At 37.3% G+C, this 25,034-nt stretch overlaps 1 protein-coding gene across 1 annotated transcript in view; it reads right to left on the bottom strand.

The window, feature by feature from the left end:
* Positions 1-9,772: 9,772 nt before the first annotated feature.
* The window catches only part of GTF2A1 (general transcription factor IIA subunit 1), a 28,478-nt gene continuing 13,216 nt past the window's right edge, over positions 9,773-25,034 (bottom strand). Inside the window, exons 5-9 of the mRNA XM_035328733.1 lie at positions 24,553-24,628; positions 22,931-23,064; positions 21,726-22,046; positions 18,488-18,577; positions 9,773-14,387 (exon numbers count right to left, since the gene is read on the bottom strand). Coding sequence (XP_035184624.1) covers positions 14,280-14,387; positions 18,488-18,577; positions 21,726-22,046; positions 22,931-23,064; positions 24,553-24,628 — 729 coding nt within the window. The 3' untranslated portion in view covers positions 9,773-14,279. The remainder of the gene's footprint in view (positions 14,388-18,487; positions 18,578-21,725; positions 22,047-22,930; positions 23,065-24,552; positions 24,629-25,034) is intronic.

A 25,034-nucleotide genomic window follows, 5' to 3' on the forward strand; every position in this document is an offset into this window, starting at 1 on the left:
TAAGGAAGCAAGAGACCATGCATAAAACATCAGGGTACTGTTGTCAGGGTACTGTTATGACTAAAAAGGATGTACAGTCTTAAGGAAAAAATTAGGTTAAAAATATTAGAAGTTGAAGCTCTTCAGTGTTAACTGCCTATGTGTCAAAAGCTTTGGTTTTATAATAGCAAATTCCTAAAACTTTCACTGGGGTGTGAAATGAAACAGATTCCTTCTGCTTCTACCATCCTGACCAGAAATGAAGCCAAAACTGCTTGCAGTTTTTGGTTTACTTAGGTGAAGTGAGAAGAGAAGCTTCTTCATATTGCCTTTATAGCAGTAAAAGGCAAATGCCATTGATTTTGCTGTTATTCATAACTGGTGACAAACATAAGGGCATTTGTTTGTGTGTTGCAAAAATATCTCTTTCTGTCACATTCTCTCACTTTCTGATAAAGCTACGTAGGAGATGGCTTAATGTGAATTTCTTTTGAAGAAATTTAGTCTACCCAGTCAAACTAATGTTCATATTTTTTTGATGGTTGAAAATTTAAGATTGTACTAAATTTTAATGCAACTCTCCATTCTTCACCTAACTGCAGTACCATTTAATTTGAACATCAAGAAGCACTTTACTGTGCAGGTGACCGAGCACTGGCACAGGCTGCCCAGACAGGCTGTAGTCTCTCCTTGGAGATCTCCAAAAGCCACCTGGGTGCGGTCCTGGTCTACCTGCTCTGGGTGGCCATGCTTGAGCAGGGGGTTGGACCAGATGACTTCAGAAGTCACTTCCAACCTCAGCCATTCTGTGATTCCATTAATCTGAGCATGTTTATGTTGAACACCAAGGACTGCCGTTCCTACTTACCTCTCTCTTATGCAGCTAGAATGACCTTCCTTCTAGCGCTTGCTATGCTGAGCTGCCTCAAACTTACACTTAGACAGAGGGTGCGGATCGTGCCTTCAGGTTACTTCATGCCCTTCAGTTACTGAATTGAAGGCCAGCTGCTGGCTCCTCCAACATCTCTCCATCTCGTGGGGAGATCTGTATCTGAGTGTTGTAACGTCTGCAGTACAGCTACATACACCACATGGTTATCTTTGGCTGGCCACTGCATGCCTGCAGCTTAGGTGCATACTCGCAACACTGTGCTTAAGGAAATGCAAGTTCAGACACAAGGAATATTATATAGACTCTTGCTACAGTGAAGCACTAAAGCACCCTGCTGGCACACCTGCTGCTAAATACAGCCAAACCTTAGATCAGGCTTGGCTGTGGTAGGTTCACCCACATGCCACAGTCAAATGAACCGGGGCCTGGCTCTCTGCATCTTCTGCAGAGATCAGGACTCGGGTTAGGAGCTGCTCTGCGTCAGCTTGTTAACACTTGTGTGGCATAGGTGCCTGGTTCTGACAGCAGGATCAGACCTGTTCTCAGCCAAATGTAGAGACTAGCTCTGTAGGACTGGTACTGAGATTGCCATTGATTATTTCACCCATCCATTTAGAATGCCAACCATGAGAACAAAGAATACTGAGTGAGTCTCTGCCTTCAGGTAGGTATTTTAAGATAATTTTTGTAGTATCTATACAACTTTAATGGAGTTACAGTCTTTGGAGAATAGTAATTAAATTGAGCAGACAGCAGTCAAACCTCTTATAATGAGAGTTTGTAGGATCCAGACAACCATAATGGTAATGCCCTTCCAACTATGAGCTACTACAGCCAGTAACTGCAGGATTGTGAATGCCATGTACATACTCGTTCAAACACAATTTGATTTCACATTCCTAATTATAAAGGCTGCTTCAGTGAACAGAAAAAATGGCCTACCATTCACTGACACTGCGACATGGTCTTATAAAAAAATTATTCTATCACTGGTAATTATTCCATCTTGGAACAGTAGCATTCAGAACACCACCCTAGTCCCGCTCAAGGGTACCATACACAGCAAGCTGCTACAGTTGCAACCTCTGCCCTCAGATTCTGCTGTCCTTCTGATACAGGAATGATCATTAAAGGGATAAAAGGTTATCTGTCCATACTTTCCTGAGTGCCTTTATCACTTCATCAGAAGCTAAGACAATCAAGTTCCATGAACACACTGCATATTTATGCTACAAATTCCATATGTACTAGGGTACCAGTGGGGGGAAAAAGAAAATCCAAGCTTGAATCATATTCTTCTTCAGAAAGAGAGGAAAGCTTAAATCAATAATCATTTTAAAAGTATTTTTAGAAGTACCACAGATCACTTATTTCAAACATCTTTTCACCTTAAGCGAAGCCAGAAGATTCACTCCATGGGAACTACTAAGACATTGGAAAGACATTGGAAGGTATTTTGGACTGCCTGTGGAATGATTTTGAATTAATACAGCTCTTTGCTGTAACTTATGGAAGATGTGCATTTACACATTATTGAACTTTATTACTGAGCACCACTGCATATATTTTGTCAACTGAGAAGATTCTGTGATACTGCCATTATGAACAAAGTTAGATATTTCTGTTTTGTCTTGCATATTCCTTTTGTGCTTATCTCGAAAAGTATTTAAGAAGCTACGGGAAACATCCATGCAGTAGACTTTCAAATAAATTATTTTTCATATGTTTATTTGTAAATAGCTGTATCCTATAGATATTCTCTTGCATTTCTGCTTTGGTCAGTCCTGGCAGCCATTTTTGTTTTTGCATACACCCTGATGTAATACTTGCTATTTTAAATGTCTCAGCAAGATGTACTATTTCTGGCAGTAAGCACTTTTTTTTTTTCCTCTAGAATACTTTAGATATAATGCAGAGCATTGGAATAAAATGTTTTGTTTGAAATTTTAAGAGGCCCAGTGAGCTTTTCTGACGGTTTTAGAATATTTTTCCTCTAAAAGAAGTTAAGACTATTTGTTAAGACTATTTCTCCTGCACTTAATTTAATTGTTCTCCTTGGCTAGCACACAGACAAAAAAGACTGACACTATTTACCATAGACTTTGTTTTTTTCCCCACAGCTAGCAGGGAAAAGGTTGTCCTAAACAGCCATTTCAGTGCAGCAGAGATGGAAAGAGATACATCCGTATTTTACTGAGATTACCGCTGAGCTCTGGAGTTCCAAAATCATCACTGAAAACATTCAAGATAGTCAGAAGAATCACCTAACAGCCATGAGATCCTCTTAAAAGACTAAATCTGGTATTCAATCTTTTTCACACTCCTTTCTAAGCTTAATTTGTATGGACAGCCACAATGACTAACGATTGGATACTTCATGAGAAAACACACACAGTAAGAAAATTGTGTGGTAGAGAGACTGCAGCAAGGATTTTCACACAGCTAAACAAAGTATCAGTCAAGTCTTGACATACCCTCCCTGTCCTAAAAAATTCAGTTGACTTCAGCATCTGTGCACCATGCCACATCTTTTAATTATGCTTCTCTCATGAAGCTTTAGGGTTCAAGGAATCTCTTTCTCAATTGTAGATGCTAACTGGAACAAGTAGGCTAACAAATGACCATGTTCTTATGACCACAGTTCTTTCCAAGAGGCCTGTGCTGTTCAGCACGTGCATAAGGGACCTGGAATAAGGAATGAACAGTAAGGAAAGTGCAATAATACTAAGGTATCCAGAGAACCAAAAACAGATATGACCATGAACAACTGCTGAAAGACTCCTTAAGACTGAATGACTGGCAAGAGAAATTCAGCATAGATAAAGCGATAATGCAGGGCAAAAAAAAGACAAACACACATCTTAAGTGATGTGCTCTGAGCTGAAAACCAGTTCAGGAACAAGATCTTAGGGTTACAATACATACATCTATGAAAGTCTCAGCACATGCTTCCTACACATCAAAAAGGCAAATCAAATGATATTATGAAGAAAAGTGCAGAATATAAAGCAAGCAATTACTATATCACTGTATAAATCTGCATCTCGTCTACACCTTGAATAATGTGCAGCTCTCACCTTTGTAACAGAAAGATGTAAGAGAACAAGGTAAGTTTCCAAGGAGGGTCACAAAGAGAACCAAAGGCTTGGAAAACTTGATAAAGTCGTGAGCAGCCTGGAGCAGCTGAGTTACTGAACCTGTCAAAGCATGATGTGGGTAGTAGTTTAGGGAGTGACTAAGAATTCATGGAAGATAAATCTGTGGAAAGATAACTTAAAAACACCTGATTTCTGTCTCATGATACTTCCAAACAGCAGCTGCATGGTAGATGGGTGTCCTTGGGGAGTGTATCATTCATGCTTGCCTATTCTTTTATGCTTCCTGCACCACACCGCATAAGCAGGTAATTATAAGGATTTTGGCATAGACAGACTTCTAGTCTGTTCCGTATCAGCCACATGGCTCAAGCACAAGGACTCCTCATTCAAAACCCTGCACAGAAATGGCAAGAGCCATAGTCTTCAGGACTTTGTCTGGCTCTGGGATTTTGGATGGGAGAACAAAAATAAAAATCCCATTTTGGGGTGGTAGAAAATGTCAATATTTTTTCTACATAAACTTGTGAGATTGTATTCGCCTAATTTATAGTGCCAATACATACACAACAAAAGACTTCCTCGTTCTCAGACACAGAGAAGAAAAAAGCTGTAAAGCCGAGTCACAGCCTTGGTTGTGAGACTTGGTATTTTCTGTGAGCAATTTAAGCTGGCTATAGTTGGCCTGTGCCAATCTCCCTTCTCCCCACCCCAGAACAGACATGTTTTCTTGTACAAGTAGACAGATGACACCACCTGCAATGGGTCAGCTACAGTCGAAGTAAAGCACACCCTGCTATGGAATCCTGAAACCTGTAATAAGTATTAAAAAGTAAATTTCAAATTACTACCATAGCTTTTCAGCTTACAAACATAAACAAAACACACTTCTATTCCCTTTCTTGCCGGATAGTTTATATATTAATGCTTACAACATAACCTTTGGAAAATTTGTACAAAACAAATCCTTGAAGAGTGAAGCTTGATCTGAGCAGACCTCCTATACTCATGTGTTAAAATGAGCCAACCCCTCCTTTCCAGGCTGTTTAGCAATAGCAGAATAATCTTTTTTTTGTTTGTTTGTTTGTTTTTCCTAACAGATGCAAGGCGTCCTTGGTCTAAAACCCCTCCAAATGGTGTCTGGCATGCAGTTAAAATTGGATGGGGTAAGGCACGCAATTAGTTGAACACCTAATCGTGCCTTTTTGTTGTGCACTCCCCTCCTCCTTGGAAGGCATTGTGAAAACATACGCCACTGCACTCTGATGTAGGCTTTGTGGGCTAGAGCACAAGTTGTGAAGGGCCATTATCATGCCCTGGAACAGAAGGTGGTTAAGAGGTCCTGGTGACGCACACTGAGATGTTCTGACAGTACTGTAGACCTAGAATTCATACTGGGCCAATAACACATCTACATCAAAACTGAAATACTTTTAAGCTGCTTAGTTTCTTCTGTCTGGCATAACTTATGTTTGTGTGACTACAGTGACATGAAAGCAAACAAACAGATGCTCTAAAAGGTCCATACATGGACTACTTTATCAGCAGAACCCACCAGTTTTAACCTCCTTTCCCCATCCTGCACCCAGTAAGTGCACACACGTTGGTGTGAATTGCTACAGTACTTCAGATTATCTCAGGGTCTCAGATTAGACAGAATACTAATCCTGTGGATTTTGTTGTTGTTGTTTATAATTGCCAGTCCTTGTTTTCCACCCTGTGAACATATTGTGTCAGTAATCAAAAAAAAAATGGAAAAGTCTCATCAACAGCAGCATAGGACTTGGAACTCTTTTGGGCCATCGTGCACTTACTTCTTTAAAGAGCTCACCTTCTGCTTTAATATGAATCAACCCAAGCTTACCCTATTTTTGGGTAGTAGTTCTGATTTGTTCTGATTCTGTACAATGCCAAACCTTGTACGTGCAGCCACCTGAAGCCACATCTTTACTGTTGTGCATCTGTGTGGTTTAGCTGAAGCTCACAGAGCTTTGTTAAAGCATTAGGTGAAGGAAAGCAGTCTCGTTTTGGTTCTCAGACATTCACTATGCAGCCCTTTGGTTCCCTCTTTTTTTTTTTTTTTTTTTTGAGGAATGACATCTGCTGTGAACATCAACTTCATTCATAATATGTATATGAGCTCACTAAACAGTCATTACAGTGGGATAGGAATTGTTTGACTGTTCCTTGTATACATGTTGTGATACTTTTTTAAAGAACTACTTTGGTGCCTCCCTGTTGCCAATACTGAGACGGTTAACTGGCTAGACTGTGACACTGACACTGGTTGTCTTAGAGCTGAAATTACAGCAGCTTTTCCTTGAAAAGGTAGCTGTGAGGGAAAATGACAGTACTCCCTGTCTTACGTGGAGGCAAAGCTGCAACAAAAAAATCCAAGCGGTAACGTGGGTTTTAGCAAAAAACCTATCACTCGAATTTCTAAGGCTCTATTTGTCTGTCCTCTCCATGGCTCATTGCTGACTGGCACATATAGGATACCACTGAAATAACAAGCAGCAAGACAATTCTATTTGTGCTGCACCTACAGTGCTGTTTGTAGGCTGACTGTAGTCAAACAATTCCCTAAATCATAGGTGGGTTACTGCTGCTGCCTAGAGGGAACTGGGGAAACAGCAGAACAATTCTTTGTAGCTAGCTGCAGACTTCCAATTAAACGCAGCAACAAGGTGTATTTTGATAAAAGAGAATTAGAATGGATGGCTGACGCACTGGCAGGGGCACTTTTCCAAGAAAAGTCCTGGAAAAAAAAGTTTTTTGTTCCTTACATACACTTCTCTTTCTACCACTAAGTATGTTTGCACTCTCTCAGATTTTGTAAAAAGTCTGGCTATCTTATCCTTATCCTGTGTTCTCTCAGTTTCCTCCTTCCAGAGTCTCTTTATGACTCTTTCCCTTATCCCGGCAGAAATCCCATGCTCTATATGAAGTACTTTACATTTTCCACGTACCTATTGTATAGAATTGATTTAAGCTACATGGCAACATACACACAGCCACCTCAGGGAGAAATTATAGAAAGCTGCATAAGGGTATGAACAGAACAATTCAGAACAGAAAATGAAAGCCAAAAGTTCTTCTATATATACACTAAGAGCAATTTGATCTCTTAAAATTAAGCATTGCTTCACTTCCTCTCTGCTCCCTTCCAAAAACAACTTGCGATAAATGCAGAAATAGCTGCAACAAATACATTTCTTCTTTAACTGAACAGCTTTTATCATTACTATTGCATCATCACACTTACCAAGCAATTTGTTAACTCTCCATATACATGGGAAATTTTACTAGCTGCTGCTTTAGTGTTTTAAAACTATTTGCTGAAATCAGACAAATTCAGGTCACAGAAAATAATACATCAGAAATATTATCCCCAGTACAAACCTTTTCATCTTGTTAAAAGCTCTGACAAGTTAAGCCCAGAAGGAAAGAACTTCCATCCTACAAAAATTTTCTGAGAAACGAGCAGCCCAAGACAGAACAAAATCTACAAACAGAATTTCCGCAGGGTGAATTCTGCCATGTATCATTTTCAGAAGTGCTGTACTCCCTTGAACACCGTATTTCTCATAAAATATTACCTGCTGAATCAGGGCAGCCCACCTGGAGTTCGCCGGTTCCTCTGAGGGGAAAGGTCTGCATGAAGTCCTCAGGCACTGGTCAGGCAGGACACGTGGAGGAGCCCTATCTGCAGGGACCTTGCAGCAGGATTCCTAGGAGAAATGGGAACAAGCCTTTGGAAAAATCAGGAAGCAAGGTGGTTTGGTAGAAAAGACTGCCTTCCTTGTTTTGATAGTCCAAACCATTGTCTCCATCATCATCTTATACCTGCTAGGTAGGACTTTTCTTTATCTTGGCATTAAATCCTGCCAGCTCCTGCACTGGCTCTTGCAGCTTGAGAAGCAGCACCCCAGCTGCTGATTCCAAACACGTCTTCTGTTCAGGTGTCTGGAGGGCTTGTCTACAGTGCAGTTCTGCTTCATTTGGTACCTCTAGCAAAATAAAAGCATTTATAACATGACACAATTATGCGTCCACATAAGTTTTTGGGTTTAAGGTTTTGTTTTCAGTTTTACAATTTATCAACAGCTTTGAATTTGTTATTGAAATACACTTGTCTGAATTAAACACTTACTGTTTTCAACAACTTTTTGTACAAAAATGAACTAAGAATAAAAACTAAAACAAGAAATTGTAAACCAAATACACCCAGCTGTATTTTTTAAGAAGTAAGCATCACTAAAAGGCACTTTAAAATATCAGCTCACCAGCATCCATCTCCAGAGAGGGGATTTCAACTATGGAAGCGGATGGGTCACTCGGTATCACTTGGAAAGCAAAGTATATTTTCAGCACTTTGTCTCTCTCCATGCATTACCTTGTTATTTCAGATTGCCCTTTAAGTCAACCAAGTACATGCATGCTTATATACCATGTAAAAAGATTTAATTGTACAGGCATTTCACATCAAAATAACTGGGAAAGTGTTCACTCTAAGGAATAATTTGTCATAAAAATACTTCTGTGATTTTTAGATATCCACAATGAAGGTAAAAAATAGTACAGTCAAATGAACTGCAGTTGAATGACAGATGTCATTACATCTGAAAGGATTAGAGGGTGTTGGTGTAATCCCATTAGTGGTGAAAAAATACTTTGGGGAAAAAAAAAAAAGACTGACAGAGCCAGCTCTGACAAAAAGCAGCAAGATTTACAGTCTTCAGCCAGGCTTCTAAGAAACAAAAGCCCTACTTCAAAAAACAATGCAAAACCCAGACTCCAAAGGTAACACAGTTATAAAACAAGTTGTAAGAATGATCTACCTGAGATTAAACAGGGGTACATTAAATGTTATGCTAAGACCATTTATCCTCTCGTACTTCGGCAGTTAAAGAATAAAGCCATAAAGTAATCAATTAGAAAAAATCTGGTATTTTAAATGTATTTGAATTGTCAAATAACCACCCTTGAAATACTTTGCTCATGCACAGCTGGGTGAGCACAGTTAACGTTCACAATAGTAATGCTTTTATCTTTAAGGGATGAAAACAGCTTGTTTTTGTTTGTTTGTTTGTTTTTTGTTTGTTTTTTTTTAAACTTGAGGTTGCTACTAACTTGTCACTGTTCTGCTTTTCCTCCCCTTTTTGGGGTCCTTTTGAAAATATTTTGGCCAAAACTACAGCCTATTTTTCCAAGCTATTTTTTTCTTACACAGTGTGCAAACTCAGACAGGAGTGGTAGGACTAAATAAATATCGTAATTTCTGATACTTATTAAGAATCATCTCTAAATCCTTCAGAAAATGGTAAATAAGACAGATTTTATGGGAAAAGCAGTATGGTTTTTCAGACTACCCAAAACTAAGAAGATGTCACCTGCTTACACTACAAAGCTATTCTGTCAATCAGTGTCACTGCTGAAACCTTTCTGATCATCCTGCTCTCCTCCAACTGCATTTTATTTGCGGTAGTCTTGCGTTTTCATTTACAGGACTAACATTGCAGATCACACACCACGTTGTCCAACCAATCTTGTCTCAAGACACAAGTCTCCCGCTATCATAGGGCAATCATTCTTAAATAAATACAGATGTCTGGCATCAAGATTAAAATGTGACTTTTTATGACATTCTGATTATTTTAAATAGAAAGCCTACAAAGCAAACTCAACAAGTAGGTAACAGAGAAGTTACTCGTGTGAAAAAAATAAATTCAGAATCTTCAGTGTTATTACAGTGATAAACATTAAACATCGTGTACATGCAAGATAGTAAATGAAGTGGCAAACATTTTTAAATAACATCTTTAATTAAAGTTTTTGCAAAGGCAAAATATTAAACTTAAAATAGGTCTTAGTACATCAAAATACTAAGTTCTCTAATTGTATTCCAAGCATGGCCTTTGAAACATAATATCCTGTATATCACAGAGGAGCAACCTTGATCTGCAATTGTACAGAATGAATTTTACAAACATAATAAATATATTTACCCCCTTACACATAACAGTATATGTACAACAGCAGTTGACAATAGTAGCTCAGAACAGCAAAAAAGGATATTCCCCCACTCCATATTCTATTGGTACCCTATGCACTCTGGAACATGTCTCATCGGATGACTGTACATATAGCTAACCCAAGGTAGTTCATCCTGTTAAAAAAAAACAAACTCCTTTTGTTCCACTATGTCAAATCCACCAAATAATAAGTAAAAGACACACTGCATGAACTCTCAAAAATAAAAAAAATAGACAACAGGGAAACCAATGGACTGTTTTTTTTACACATTTCCCACCCCATCACAGCAATGGGAAAACACGACTTCAGATGCCAGACACCAATACAAAACAATGTGCAAGTTTATGTCTTTTATAGTCATTACTCTCCAAGTCTGAGAGCAACTCTAATTTCAGTTGGGTGTGTGTGGATGGGGGTGCGTGTGGGGTCATGTTGCTCACAACAAACCCCACGACACTGTGTAAAGCAGCCCAGTGTCAACCACCGCACATGATCCTAAAACCACTCTTCACCTCCTGAACGACGTTTTATTGCATTCAATTAGGAAGCTTTTGCTTTGGGAGGAATTTTGGCTTTTCTCATTTTGTTTTTAAATTATTTTTTTTAAACAAGTTGAGGAGATTGAATCAAAATGAACGGTAGTTAACAAGGTCCCTAACTGCTTCACTGGAATTAAGAAATTTTCCTCTGCTAATGTTTTATGGTGACATAATTACTGCTAACTGTCAAGTGGTGGAATTATTTTCACAGACAACTAAATTTACTTTTAACACTCCTATTCTGCAGCAGAAATAGAAAAAATGTTTGTAAAAAACCTGTTACATGATAAAACATGCTCTTTGCTCTTTTCTAGAAACTGTGCTTCAGAATCAGGTATCATGTTCTTGGAAACTAACTCAGACCACAATTATCACTTCAAATCGTGTTTAGGAAATTGAATGATGCTCAAATGCAACTTGTGAGTACTCTGAGGGAACGAGGAGTATGAAGCCTCAAAGAAATCTTGTCACTAACCAGCAACTCAGGGGGAATAAAATCACATTTTTATTTAAATAGTCCAATATAAAGTTCCTTAAGTGACTAAATTATTTATCATCTCCTTAACAGAAAACATATTTCCATTTGTTTTCATCTTAGATGTTTTTAAATGATTGCACACACTAGAACCCAACAGAATTAGAGCAAAAAAAAAATTTTTTTGATTGAAGCACTGCAGGAAATTTATTCTCTTGGGAATCCCCAAAAAATAATAATAAAAAAATCATACTGGCAAAACAGGTATTCTGCTGAAACTGAAAAGGCACAAGACTCCCAATTTTGCCCAGTTGCTCTACAAGTTTCCATCAGCCATCAAGGTTATAATTATGAAGTTATCTTTCCTCATTTTTTCGTCATAAAAAGGTGCTCCATTATCTGTGCAAATTTTAACATAAGCCCTCTTGAAATCATTAATTGTTTCCATAATACTGAACTATTTGAAAGAAAAGAATCAGCAACAAAAACTATTTCAAAGGGAAAAAAATCATTTATGAACTATGAACATGGGAATCCCTTGCCCTCTGAAAGGAATGGTTTCTGTGGAACCTAGTGAAATGGTCTGTTCAGTTACATTGTTAAAACCATGATTAAAATTCAAGTACAATAGTAAAATTAAGCAAACTACATTCTTACAGCAAGCTGCTACAATAAAATAAAATTAAAACATGCTTTTTGACTTAAAAAAGGAACACTTGATGTAGCAATAAGAGCACAGTTTGGTATGTTCATGTCTGACTGGCTTTCAGAAAGCTTCACAGGTACTTGTATTTGAAGACAAAATTTCTTATCTGAAAAGCATACCGTACAATTAGCTTGCAAGAGACTGTGCAAGTTCAGATAGCTTCATACATCCTTTACAATAGTATAAGCTTAAGTTACCTGTAATGTTCTGCTGTCCCTTAAAAATAAATAAAAAGGCTATTCAGCTACTAGTATGCATGTGGGTGAAAAAATTACTAAGATGTATGAAAATAAAGTGTTGTCCACGTAATCTGGGTTCCAGTAGCATAAACAGGTATCTATTAAAAAAAAAAGTTATTTTCTTCCTTTTGTTGGTTTGGTTGTGCAGTGTTATGGGAATTCTTCTGAAGCCCATTACTTAAGACTCACTGGCAATAGATATGGAAAAGGTGAGGGAAGGAATTAGTTGGTAAATTAATTGCAGTTGTACATAGAAGTGTCAACAGTGGTAAAAATAAAATAATAAAATATCTGCTTTGTTCAGAAGAAAGCAAACACCAATCAGTTTGACATACCTTGAAGCCCCGAGCCAAAAATGTACTCTAAATGATGATGACATTATTTAAGAATGAATTCGAAAAAAATACCAGTTAACTTATCATAAAGCTTATGTACGTAGATAGCTTACTAACAACCACATGGCTCTAGACATGGCCTACAGGCAGTTTTAGTCTTTATCAATGAGAGCACAGGTGTACAAAATCACAGCAAAAAAACACTCCTTGCAATGTATTTGGAGTTTGTTTCTTTCTTTCTTTTACATACTATTGAGACTATGAATGAACACACTTGAAAGCAAGTAAATCAGAATGAAAATTAGGGCAGTGTTCATATACTGCCAAAATACACTTGTGACTTTGTTAAATAACGTTTAGTAAGTTTCATTCTCAAGATTAAAAATAAGGTCGGAACTCATGGGTCAAATGTCTGCTTCTATAAGTCCTCCCCAATTTATTTAAAAACATCTTTGCTGTTGTCCATTTCATTGCCTTCCCAAGCACCCAGTGAAAGGCTTATTTTTGAAACGGTGAGCCACACGAACATTCCCTCCTCAACAGTTTCTGAAGTATAATGCCCATTCCCTCTCCTCATCCAAAAGTAACTGCATTTCTGACAGGGTTCATACAAGAATAATCTATGCATAAAGAAAAGGTGTTCAAGTTCTCAGGAGGAGGGGAACGAGAGGGGAGCAACCTTGCTGCTTTTCACACACACCAAAAAAAACAAAACAAAACAAAAAAAAACATACCTTTGGAAAAGAGAAAGTTGCTACACAAGATTTAGTGCATCCAACTGCTCAATTTTCTGTTACCAAGTCAGTCTAAGGATGCTTTAACAAAATTTGTGTTCTCAGAGCTGTGCAGCTCTCTTCATGAAATTATATGCCACCTGGAAACTTTAGAGAGGTTAACTGCTGCAGGTAACTTATGGCTATACTTTTCAGTAAAGCTGATCTTTGATTAACAGAGTTGCAGCCAGGATGTTAGAATTTTTATGTTACTTTCTATATTAAAAATTTAGTCATTCTTGTGTTCTGTTCAATTATTTCTGGACGTCTGGACTACAGATGTAGTAAGTAGGTAAAGGAATGCATCTATTATGTGATTATCTACACATCTGATTCAAAAGCTCTCCAAAGTAATTTTAAGAGGTCAATGAAAATTGTATTATTCGTTTCAGTTCAATGATGCTGAACCATCACCAAATAGCAAGAATATGGTTTAAAAGTTAAACAGTCTGACTTTGGGACAGGGGGAACCCAGAGCTACAGGTGCTTAGTATTAAAAAAAAAAAAAAATACAGCCCCAAATGAAAGGTATCACTCACATAAAATAATTTTGAAATATAAATGATCATTTTAGCATTTTATAATTGCTAGGAACAACAACTTGTTTATGGGGAACTGAACTGAAAACAACAAATAGATATTATAATTAATGAGCATATCAGAATTAAAAATATTTTCCTTATACAAGTTATTTAAAATTTAACACCTTAATTCTTACCCTTCTGTACAAAGCTTGCGCGCAGTTTAAGTAACATTCTGACCATCCTCACTACCAAAAGGAAGTGTTCAAAGCAAAGATTTGTACACACAATAAGCATTTTCAGATTAATAATCTATCAAAGGGAAGAGTTCCTTCAATCAGTGGAAGAAGTATTTTAAAATCTTAAACCAAGGGAAGAAGGGGGACAAAGCCTTACATGCTAAATACCAGCTGTAGGTACCTGTATGTAGAATTGGTAATTAAGGTATGCCTAACACACAAAACCAGCTCCCAGACAATGCTATAGCTGCTACAGTCCATGGCTTGCTCATCTGAAGTAGTGTCTTTGTTGCCACATTTTACCTTTGTTCCAATACTTTTGTTTATGCTTTATTTCTGATGTGCAGATACACATTTTGGTTGGAGTATAAGTCCAAGTCTCAACCTTTCCTGCTTTTGATTTTTTTCCTTTTACAGGGAGTTTTTTTTGTTTTGTTTGTTTTAAAAACTTCACCATTCTGCATCCCCAATGGCTTTGGAAAATACATAATCTCTTCCATTAAGATTCATGATGCCATCTTTGAGATGAAATTTCCATTTGTTTTTACTTCTATGGATCTAAAAATAGGGAAAAAAGTTGAAGTATTACTCTGCATCAGAAATGGGTATTTATGCATAAAGTACGTTATACAGGCAAGAAAAATGAAAATAACAAGTAGACACACATTACTAGATTGCTATAAACATCTCGAAAAATCAATTCTGCATTTAACTATGAAAAGCAAAGCCTAGTGATGTATCTAGCAGCATTTTTAGCCTCCATTTTTTAAACAGGGAAAACTCTCACAGCAACTGATGAGGAACCATGCAACCACAAAGGCACTGTAAAATCCAAAGCACTTAGAACATTTTCAGATGTGGTTGAAAAGGAAAAAGGAAAAGTATATATTCACTTCTGCTAGTTTCATATGATTAAATTATTTTTGATTGTTACATGAAACTCCACTTGAAAGCCAGATATTCTTATTTTAACAACCATAACAAAGAGTAAAGTTTTAAACTAGTCTTGAAAGAGTCAACCACTAGGTTTATTCTTTGCATCTCTTGTCTAAATTCCATTTTGCTTGTAAAATGGTTTGTTTACTTTATGTACAGACAGTTAAAATATTCAACTTTCATCTTATAATATTAGAGTTTGACTCTGGGATTTCTAATGTCAAGTATTGGTTAGAAGGCAAAAGATTATTTACAAGATTTTCAGCTTGAAAATCTCTGCAGTAGAAAATGCACAAGATGATATAGCTGATAACACATATATGCACTAGTCTTATATTCTATACTTTCTCCTCAATGGTTGATCATTTTATATGATTTACGTTCCAGTTCTCATCTCAAAGCATCAGGTGAGGAAAGTAAGATCTCCAGATGGAGATGATGGAATGAAGCTGAACGTTCAAAAGATTCTAGCTTCCACTTTAAACTACAGTCTTCCCAGTTAAAGTATTAGACGTTTAAGGTGTGTATAAAAGAAATTCATAAAGATAATGCTGGCAGATTAGTCCAGCTATCTGCATCAACCCAAGAAAGACTGAGACAGAAAATAAAAGACATTAATTCCATTCCTCATCTACATTGAGCCCCTATCATGACAGTCTGTGACATAATGGATATTCACATTATAATGGATATTCCTGTTACCATAGGATAACAGAAAGAATAAAACAACAGCTTTTATTCCTGTTCGCTTTACAAATATATCCATGCAGAAGTAACTCTAATTTCGTCATGCCTATTCCCAAACCAGTAGTACCTAACTAAAGGAAGCAGGTGACCCATGCAGTCAAGGAGATCAGAAAACATACAAGGACATGAAATAATACTAAGTACTACTGGTACTACTAAGCCTTACTACTACCAATAGTCGAAGATTTCAATTATCTTATGCCTTCTGAGTAAAGGTCAATGTGCAGCACAATGAGGTGTTTTAGGTACTGGAAAGTCCAGTCCTACTTCATGAAGAAGCTAATTCGGGACCCCACAGAACATAGAACCATCTTCTCAGTTCAACACAGTGAACTGAGGGCTTCAATTAGAAAACATCACCAGAACTGACAGCAAAGAACTGACAGCAAAGAACTGACAAGCATTTTCCCTGGGCTAATAAGTTGGCAATGAACACCCTACAACACTATATACGTAAATTTACGTTCTTATGTTTAATTTAAAACTAAAAGAAACTGACCAAAAATTCAGTCTAAAGAGGTAGAAGAGCTTTTATATGATTTTTTTTTTTTCAAAAGAAAGCATACTTTTGTAAACACAGAGCAGAAGATTAAGAAGATTAAGAAGATTAAGCAGCAAGACAAACAGATAGTCAAAGAAAGCAAGGATCTTTCAGAAAGCTGAAATGCTGTCCAAAAGAGAAAAGATCATTGTAAACTACTCCAGATTAAACAAAAGTGTCATTAAGTACTCTAAAAAAAAAAAAGTTTAGGAAATTTTACAAAAGTCATATAAAAATCAAGGGAACCCCACTGCAATTTTTCAAGTTTCATCAAGGACAGTAAGTCTCATCATTTATTATTAATGTTGTAGAACTACAGTACGCAGACAATCACTAGTACTATTATCTGCTCTGTGGTCACTTTAAGCTAAGTTACTGGAACCAGCAAATAAGCTAACAAGAAAAAGCCTGTCTTACATGGTGTACTTGCACTTCCAAATGGCACTCAACACAAATCTCTCATCAGAAACTTCTGAGTTGCCATAACGTAAGCAGGAAGGTCCTCTGATAAACTGATAGAAGATGGGGAACCAAGAACACTGTTACTACAGTGAAATGAGATTATTCCAAAAGATATTTGTGCTGGCTGAAGTGTGCATAGTTTAAGAATTCGCTGATCATCTGGAAAATGACAAAACATCACCGATCATACAAAGAAGAACAGTAACCAAAGAGCTGCAGAATGATGTCACTGTCCTAACTCACTGTGTAACAAAACAATAGTGACATTCAATGTATATGGAAGGCTGCAATGATGAAAAAACAATTGCACAGATAGAAAAAATGATAGGTTTGAGCGGACAGTTACAACTCAGGAATGAGATCCCAGTGCTCTAAAAGACTTTTCTATGAAAACATCAGCTCTGTGTCCAGTGGGGTCAAAAGCACACATGAAATACTACAGGACACTGTTGCACCACTTAATAAAAGGAAGGTTCAACTGTAACTTAATAGCTCTGATCCTCCCTCAGCCTTATCCACCTGTATCAAATAAGATACAGAAGGATGCAGAGGAATAAAATACCTCTGGAGAATGAAAGAAAGAGTAATCAAATGTTTGGACAGCTGTACAAGTAACAACTATCCAAAGCGTAGTTCTGATTTCAAACAGAGATGACTGAGGAGACATACGATGATCTATGTTACCATATGAGGTACCAAGGATAGTGGAGTGCTCTGTGAGCATCATTGCTACCTGTTCGCCCTCGTCTCACTGTTCAAGATGCACCTGCTCTATCAGCTGATGCAGGACGCAGTATGTTGTACAAGACAGTGAACTTTGTTCAGAACAACTGAGCTGTTGGCTTTATATTTTAGAAAAACTGAACAACGATTGTTTGATAAGTGAAGTGTTTCCAGAGCACTAGAGGCTTCACAGTGGACACTTCCCTACAGAGTTCAAGTTCTTAACTTTGCAGAGGGTGAGGATTTCAGAGTAGTCCTTGTTGCTCAGCTTTAGCAGCTCCCAACAACCTTTTCTGACTGCCTTCATGAACTACCTTGAAACTAACAATTCCAGAGTACCGTCTGGAGGAGAAAGACAGCTAGGATGTACATATTAATACTACTTTCCTCAATCTGATGACAAGCACAAGTAGAATACAGACATAACTGAATATTTTCTATAAGTCATTCTTTGCAATGAAGGTTTTTTTTCTTCAACAATCTTTTCTCTGCTTTAAAAAGGATCTTTATTCTTCACAGTGCAAACTTCACAGAGTAAACTCTCACATGCAAAAGAAAATCCATATTGAATAATCTTTCTGCATGCTACTTCAATAAAAAAGTGCCAAGAGCCTCTGGACAAATTTAAAACAATTCCAGACATAAATGTATCCTCACATATTTCAGAGCAAATATAAAGAAAGAAATTAGCCATGCCAGGGAAGACAGGAGAGTTCAGTGGAATTTAAAGCAAAATAAGTAAAAGCAATCCATATTGCTTTTTCAAAATAGGAAAAAAAAAAAAAAAAAAACATGGCACAGAAAAAACATTCTCCTCTGAAAAATATTTAGTCACCACGAAGAGACATTTTTAGTGATCAGTGAGGAGTTTTCTAAGAAGTCTAAATCTTAATGACTACTACTTTCATTCGTGGCTACAGCAAACTACAAAACTTGTAAGAGTTCACTTCTCATGAGCACAGAGGATCCACCTTTTTTTTACATAATCAGTCAGACATGATACAGAAAAAAGAATTCAGCCAAACTTTTCTAAGCTTTCCTCACTACCACCAAGTCTATCAAAAAATGAAAAATACCTTTCACAGAGACCCATTTTAAAAACAGCTGTCAGTTCTTACATTAACATTCATGTTATAATCTTTACAGATCTACCTATACTTGACAGTCACACAGATATTTTTGTGTCACTTGAAAGTTATGATTTGATAGGAAGAACAGAGAAATTAGAACTCTCACATTTATATTTTACCTTATCATACTGGCACACAACAACATTTTCTGTATCAAACAGTTCTTGTCCTTCCTCATCACTCACATCATCTTCACTGTTAAGAGGCTCCTGGAAGAAACACAAGTGAAAGGTTACACTGTAAGGTTATTACTGTTACTTCGATTACTATCAGGCTACAGTCTGTCTATCAACTATGGACCTAAATCTAAAAACATCTGACACGTGATTAGGCTTCCCAGTGGAGGAATCAAGTATATTTCCTTTATCCCCTCCATTATGATTCCTCAGGAGATGTCGTTACCAATTTCAGTGCCGAACTTCAATGATCAAGCCAGATTCTGGACACTGTAACCTTATAGCACCACAAACATTCTTTATTGTAAGTGCTCTGGTGCTTGTCATTTGTTTTTACAAAAATCTATCATTGTACAGATTTTCATTTTTTTAAAGACTCTAAGCAGCGGAAAAGCAACACTAACCACATCACTCCCTACATGCCGCTAGAAATACAAACTCCATGACTTCATTATGTATGTAACAGGAAGAGATCTAAACAAAAGCAGACAGTTTTTGGGGGAGAAAAAAAGGTGTTTTTAAAATGATCTTGCATAGATAAATAAAAATAACTTCTCTAGATGTTCCACTATTTTCACGTTCCTTAAAAATTACCTTTGTTTTTTCCTCTTTCTACCAAAGGTCTCTCCACCTTTCAAACCTTTCTAAGTTGTGCTATTTCCTTTATCCTTTTACTATTTCTGTTTGGTATTTTACTGTGCAAGTCTTACAAGATAACCAAATAAAATCACAAGGATACTTACAAATATCACTACTGAACTGCAAGTCTAATTTCTTCTTCCCAGCACTGCCTTCCCACCTGTACTTAAAAGGATTGTCTTAAAGCTCATTTCTAAACTGCATACCTCTCCCAGATCCTTCTTGCTCCTCTCCTCAAGCATCTGAGAGTTTGTATTGCCAAAACAGAATTCTGATGCACTAAATTATTTTCAGTATGGTGAGAATGGTACAGCTGAAGCTTGTTTCCACCCCACATCTCATCTAAACAGCAAATATTTTGAAAACTTAAAACAACTAGTAAGAACGGTACAGCTTTTCTTAAGACTTCCGTGTAATCCTCGTCTTCCCACCTGCCCCAAAATATATAAGCTATACTAGGGAAATGCTAGTGAGGGAAGAAAAAGGTATACTAGACGTCCTAATTTCTTTCAAAGTAATGTTATATTTAAGTGACTTGAAAAACTTTTAATGGACTGCTCTACTCATTAGCTAGCTCCTGATGAACACGGGGAGCAAAATTAACGGGCTCAGGCATGCTGATAATAAAGCCTTGGCATATAAAAAATAGCATTAGCATTAAGACACATTAAGACAATATTAAGGAACACTCGATATTTAAGCATGATGACCTATACTTTTAACACATTCAGTATGACATCAGTGCTGGTGCTTAGCTGCCTGCCGAGTTAAACCACAGCAGTCTTAGCGTTCAATTTGAAAGAAAACTGTATACCTCAAAGACTGTTATATTCCCATAATCTTGAGAATACCACTTCTATCCCTGTACTTCAGTTTCTTTATTTCCCGTATTGAGGCAGTGGGATGGGGTAAAAAATCAGAAGGAAAAAAAAAAGTAAAAGCTCATGAGTTGAAATAAAGACAGTTTAATAGGACAGAAAAGGAAGAGAAACAATAATGATGGTAATAATGGAAAAGGTGATGTGGATTCAACTTGTAATAGAAAAATACTGTTTGACACCACTGTAAATGTATTACAGAAAAACTGATTTAACTCCTTAATAAAAAATTTAAGTTTTATCTGCGTATAATATATGGGTGATACAGATGGTGAAATACTACAACTGCTCCTCATACTGGCATCTTAAATGAAATCTTAAGATAATTGGAAAGGGTGCAGAGAACTGTGGAAGTGATCTGATAATTCAAAATGCATTTTAGGGATAGATTTAGGAAGTGCTCAATTTCCTGTCAGAAACCTAAATAAAAGTACTTTTAGCTTATTTTTTTCTGTGGGGTTTTTGGTGCAACAGAACAAAACCTGCTAAGAACCACTGGCTCAAGTTCAAAACCAAGCAAATTTGAAGTCTAAATTAAGCACGGTGTTAAGAAGGCAGCAAGTTAGTAAGAACATTCACTCCTGATCCTGACTTTATTAATCAAGGATGTGCTTCTAAGGTGTTTTATAATCAAATTTGAGTTCTTGGGCTCCTTCCAGTCTAACAGAAAGCAACTTAACAGTGAGTAAGATAGAGGCCAGATCACATTATTTGTCCCCTCAGTGTATTAAAAATATGCTCTCCTTTTGTCATTCTGTTATAAGCACTCAGTCCCAAATGGAGTTGACTATTTTTGCTTGGGAAGGTTTCATGGCTGATCTTTCCACAGCATCAGAAATACTACTGAAGTTTTCAGAAGGGCATTCTAATTAACAGTGTTTTCAGTTCCCACCCTACACACACCAACTGCATTTCAAGGTGCTCTGCTAATAACAGTTTCCACAGCCTCAATATGGGAAATAAGGAAACTGAAGTACAAGGACAGAAGTTACATTCTCAAGATTACAGGAATATACCATTCTTTAAGGTATATAGTTTTCTTTCAAGTAAGACTAAAAGACTGTTACTGTTTAACCCAGCAGGCAGCTCAGCACCAGAGAGCCATTCACTCACAACCCCCATGCCCCAGTGAGATGGGGGAAAGAATCAGGAGGGGAAAAAGAGCTCACAAGTTAAAATAAAGACAGTTTAATCGGACAGAAAAGGAAAAGAAATAATAATGATAGTAATAGAATATACAAAGCAAGTGATGCACAATGCAATTGCCCACCACCCACTGACAGATACCCATCCCCAAGCAGCAGTCCCCCCCCAACCCCAGCCAGCCACCCCATGTAATTGTTCAGCATGACGCAGTATCATTATGGTATGGGATATCCCTGCAGCCAGTTTGGGTCAGCTGTGCTGGTTCTGTCCCCTCCCAGCTCCTTGCACACCCCCAGCCTCCTCACTGGAAGGGCGGTGTGGAGGAGCTGAAAAGTCCTTGGCTTAGTGTAAAAAACACAGTACCATGCCAGCTACTAGGAGGAAAATTAATTCTAGACCAGCTGAAACCAGGACATGGGAATATAACAATTTTTGTGGTATACAGTTTTCTTTCAAATACTGTTGAGAAAAAAAAAATAGAGGCATGCTTCAATCTTCTAAATTAGAGTTAATTTTACCTCTTCAACCTGGCCATCTTCACCTCCATCTTTTTCTTTGTCTTCCTCTTCATCATCATCATAGTCTTCTTCCTCATCTTCTTCTTCTTCAGATGATGTGTCTCCTGCTCCATCAACTTGGAGAACAAGTGGTGCTTGTGGTTGTGCCTGCTGTTGTTGTGGTTGCTGCTGACCAGCTGCAGGAATCTGTGCTTGAGCTGGTGTAGGGGCTGCCACTGTTGTAGGTATGACTTGTGTTTTATTTCCTGTAAACAGGATCTGCTGAGGCTGAATAATTACTCCTGTCTGCTGGGAAATCCCTCCAGGGATAGGAGCCAAAACCTGATGAAATAGCATTGCAAGTACAGTGACTGATAACATAAAGTACCATGCTACTTATAAAAAACAATTAAAGCCTATCAGTCCAACTTGGTCTAATTAGAGAAACAAAATTACAAATAATCTACCTATATCAGATAATTTAATCTTCAGTAGCAGCTCACTACTTCAGTAGCACTCACTACTTGGTGTTCACTTTCTGCATTTTGCATTGCAAAACCAAAGAAAACCTACTGTTTCATTTTTCCATTCTAGTAGCTAGCACTACCATATCACCCCAAGTTCCAAGAACAGTTAATTAATGTTTAAATTCAAATAAAATACTATTTTTAAAGCTTCTTCATAAAACACTCAACTTTAAACTCTCTACATATTCTTATGCCTAAACTGCTGAACTCTTGACACGATACTAAACTCAATGCCAACACATCTTGGATGCACAGTTCACCTTGTAGCTGAACAAAAATCCTGGCAAAACATGCTGTATTCAGTAATAAAATAACCGGTTTGGGGTTTTGTGCTTTTTGTGGGGGTATTTTTTTTAAAGGTATTTTCTTCTATGCGTTCTGTAAGAATCATTTTAACTGATAAACACATTTGTGAAAGGATACAGACTAACACTATGCACGTAATTGTCATCAGAGATGCATAAAAGCAATTTTAAACTAAGGCCAGTCTGAATTTTGCAAGAATAAAAATGACATTTAAGGCAACATTTCAAAATTATTAATTTTTAAGAACACTCCTAATTAAACTTTCTTTTTTTTTCAATGTATTAATTCTGTCTTTGTACTCCATTTCAATTTGCCAGCAAAAATGCAAACTTGATTAATTATTACTATCAGGTTTCTACTTTCAGGAGTGTATATATATTTTTTTTCTTTTACCTGCTGTATAACAGGTGCTTGTACACCACCAGGTTGCATTTGTGGTATGACCTGCTGCTGTAGAACAACTGGCTGCTGTGGCTGAATGATGTACTGAGCTCCATTTGCAGTCCTAACTACTTGGAGGATCTGGCCTGTAATAAGATAAATAATTATCAAATGAATCAAAGAGCAGAAATACCCATTTAAAATTATTGTAGTTTAGAAACTATGCTATGTTATTTCCAGGGTCCTGTCAGATGCCTGCCCCCCCACACCCCATTCCCAGACTCAAGCTGGAGTCCCTCCAATTACCACGCTGTTAGAAATTCTTCCCTGCATAACTTTCCTTACAATATTAACATGCAGCTGCCTTTTGGAAAAGTCTCTCCTTACACTAATTAACCATTTCTCCTTCCTTTTCCCACAATACCTACTCTGTTTAACTACCCTATAAGCTTTATTACACCTATCCTCACTTCACAAAACACAAGGACTCACACACCTTCAGAGACGGCCTCCAACTCTGAATAGAGGGAGCCAGGACATACTTCAACACACTTTTTACATTTCTATTCAGAAAGATGGAGGAGGAGGAAGAGAATAACTTAAATGAGATAATCCTCAACTTCACACATTTCCCTCAAATAATCACTTTTGCTGTTCTCCCTCCACAGCAAAATGCAAAGTCCTGTTTAATCAAACAGTGAGTACATCTGAAAGAAAGAAGTACAGTTCTGCAGGCCATCCTAGTCCATTCTTCAAGCAAGCACACTAAAAACATTTGTAACTGAAAAAGAAAATGATGACCATAAAAAAGTAACAAGTAGTAACATACGTGCTCCTGTAAAGCACTTATGTGCTTCCTTAAAAACTGGAAGGACTTAAATTTCTAGAACAGCTACACATTTCAAATTCATTTCAACTACATATCCATTAAACACTCAAATGTTTAAAGCAGGGAGGCTAAGTCACAAGTGATTCTGAGTAGACTAAGTTAATTATTCTGGCAAGAGCCCCATGTGACTCTAGAAAATTGAGCCTTCTCAGATCTTTACTGTCAACACAGCCTACCTAGAATCAAGCTTATGCCATCAGCATAATACATGTACAAGTACATAAAGCATCAGTTAGGCTGTTCATAAAAATCACATTTATATTTTAAGTGTACAGCATGACAGTATTTAAACATGATAAATCTAAAATAGAATTAGCATTGCCAGCAAAATTAGAAATTCCACTGTGTGCTTAGCAGATACCCAAGACACCTTAAGACACTCCTCATCTGCAGTCACAAGTGAAGCGATCTTCATCTTTTATAATCAGTCTAGTATCTCTCCTCTGATAATGATTCATAAAATTCAAAATATGCAAAGGGGATAGACAGCAATACCTGTCTTCTTGCTTCATGTACCTGTCTATAAAGCACAGAAGATGTGCACTGAATCTAACCCAAACCATTGTTTGGTTCATAAGACTAACCAGTTGGTGAGCAAGAGTCCAGAAGTCTAGTGAAGAGATGACACTACTGGCTAAGGGTTGATTCCCAGATTTTGAGTTTTATAGCTGGGATTAAAATCCAGGGTTTCTCCCTCCCAAGCACCCACAAAACCGTTGTTTGACCTCAGTATTACGACAGTTACCTGAATTTGTAAGTATCTGCTGAACAGGAGTAACGCCAGCAGGGAGAGCCAACGTAGCTGCAGTGGCTGCAGCACTCTGAAATACAGGAAAACCTTTTTAACCACAAGTGTTATTGCCAATGTTCCATGTCACAACACACTGCCTGAAAATATGTACCTGTTTTTATATTGCTATTTACAATGTTTGCACACATGCAGTTGAAAAGCAGGCATTAATCCACTGTGTATTTACTACGTATTAAAAAAAAATCATTCTTCCTTAGTAGGAAGAAGACAAGTAGCAATCACTAAACATCACACCTAAACCCAGCTGCACAGTGTTTCTTGGTTTGTCTTTATGCTCAGCAGATTTTTTTCCTCTGCCCTGTCTGCTGACCTAATACAATACTGCATTGCTTGGGTGGCTATTTTACTTGCACACGTTCAAATCTGAAGAAAAACATGGTACTTAAACAAGGATCACGTTCACCTATCTTGTTTTC

The sequence above is a fragment of the Oxyura jamaicensis genome, chromosome 5 (assembly GCF_011077185.1).
Source record: "Oxyura jamaicensis isolate SHBP4307 breed ruddy duck chromosome 5, BPBGC_Ojam_1.0, whole genome shotgun sequence".
NCBI lineage: Eukaryota > Metazoa > Chordata > Aves > Anseriformes > Anatidae > Oxyura > Oxyura jamaicensis.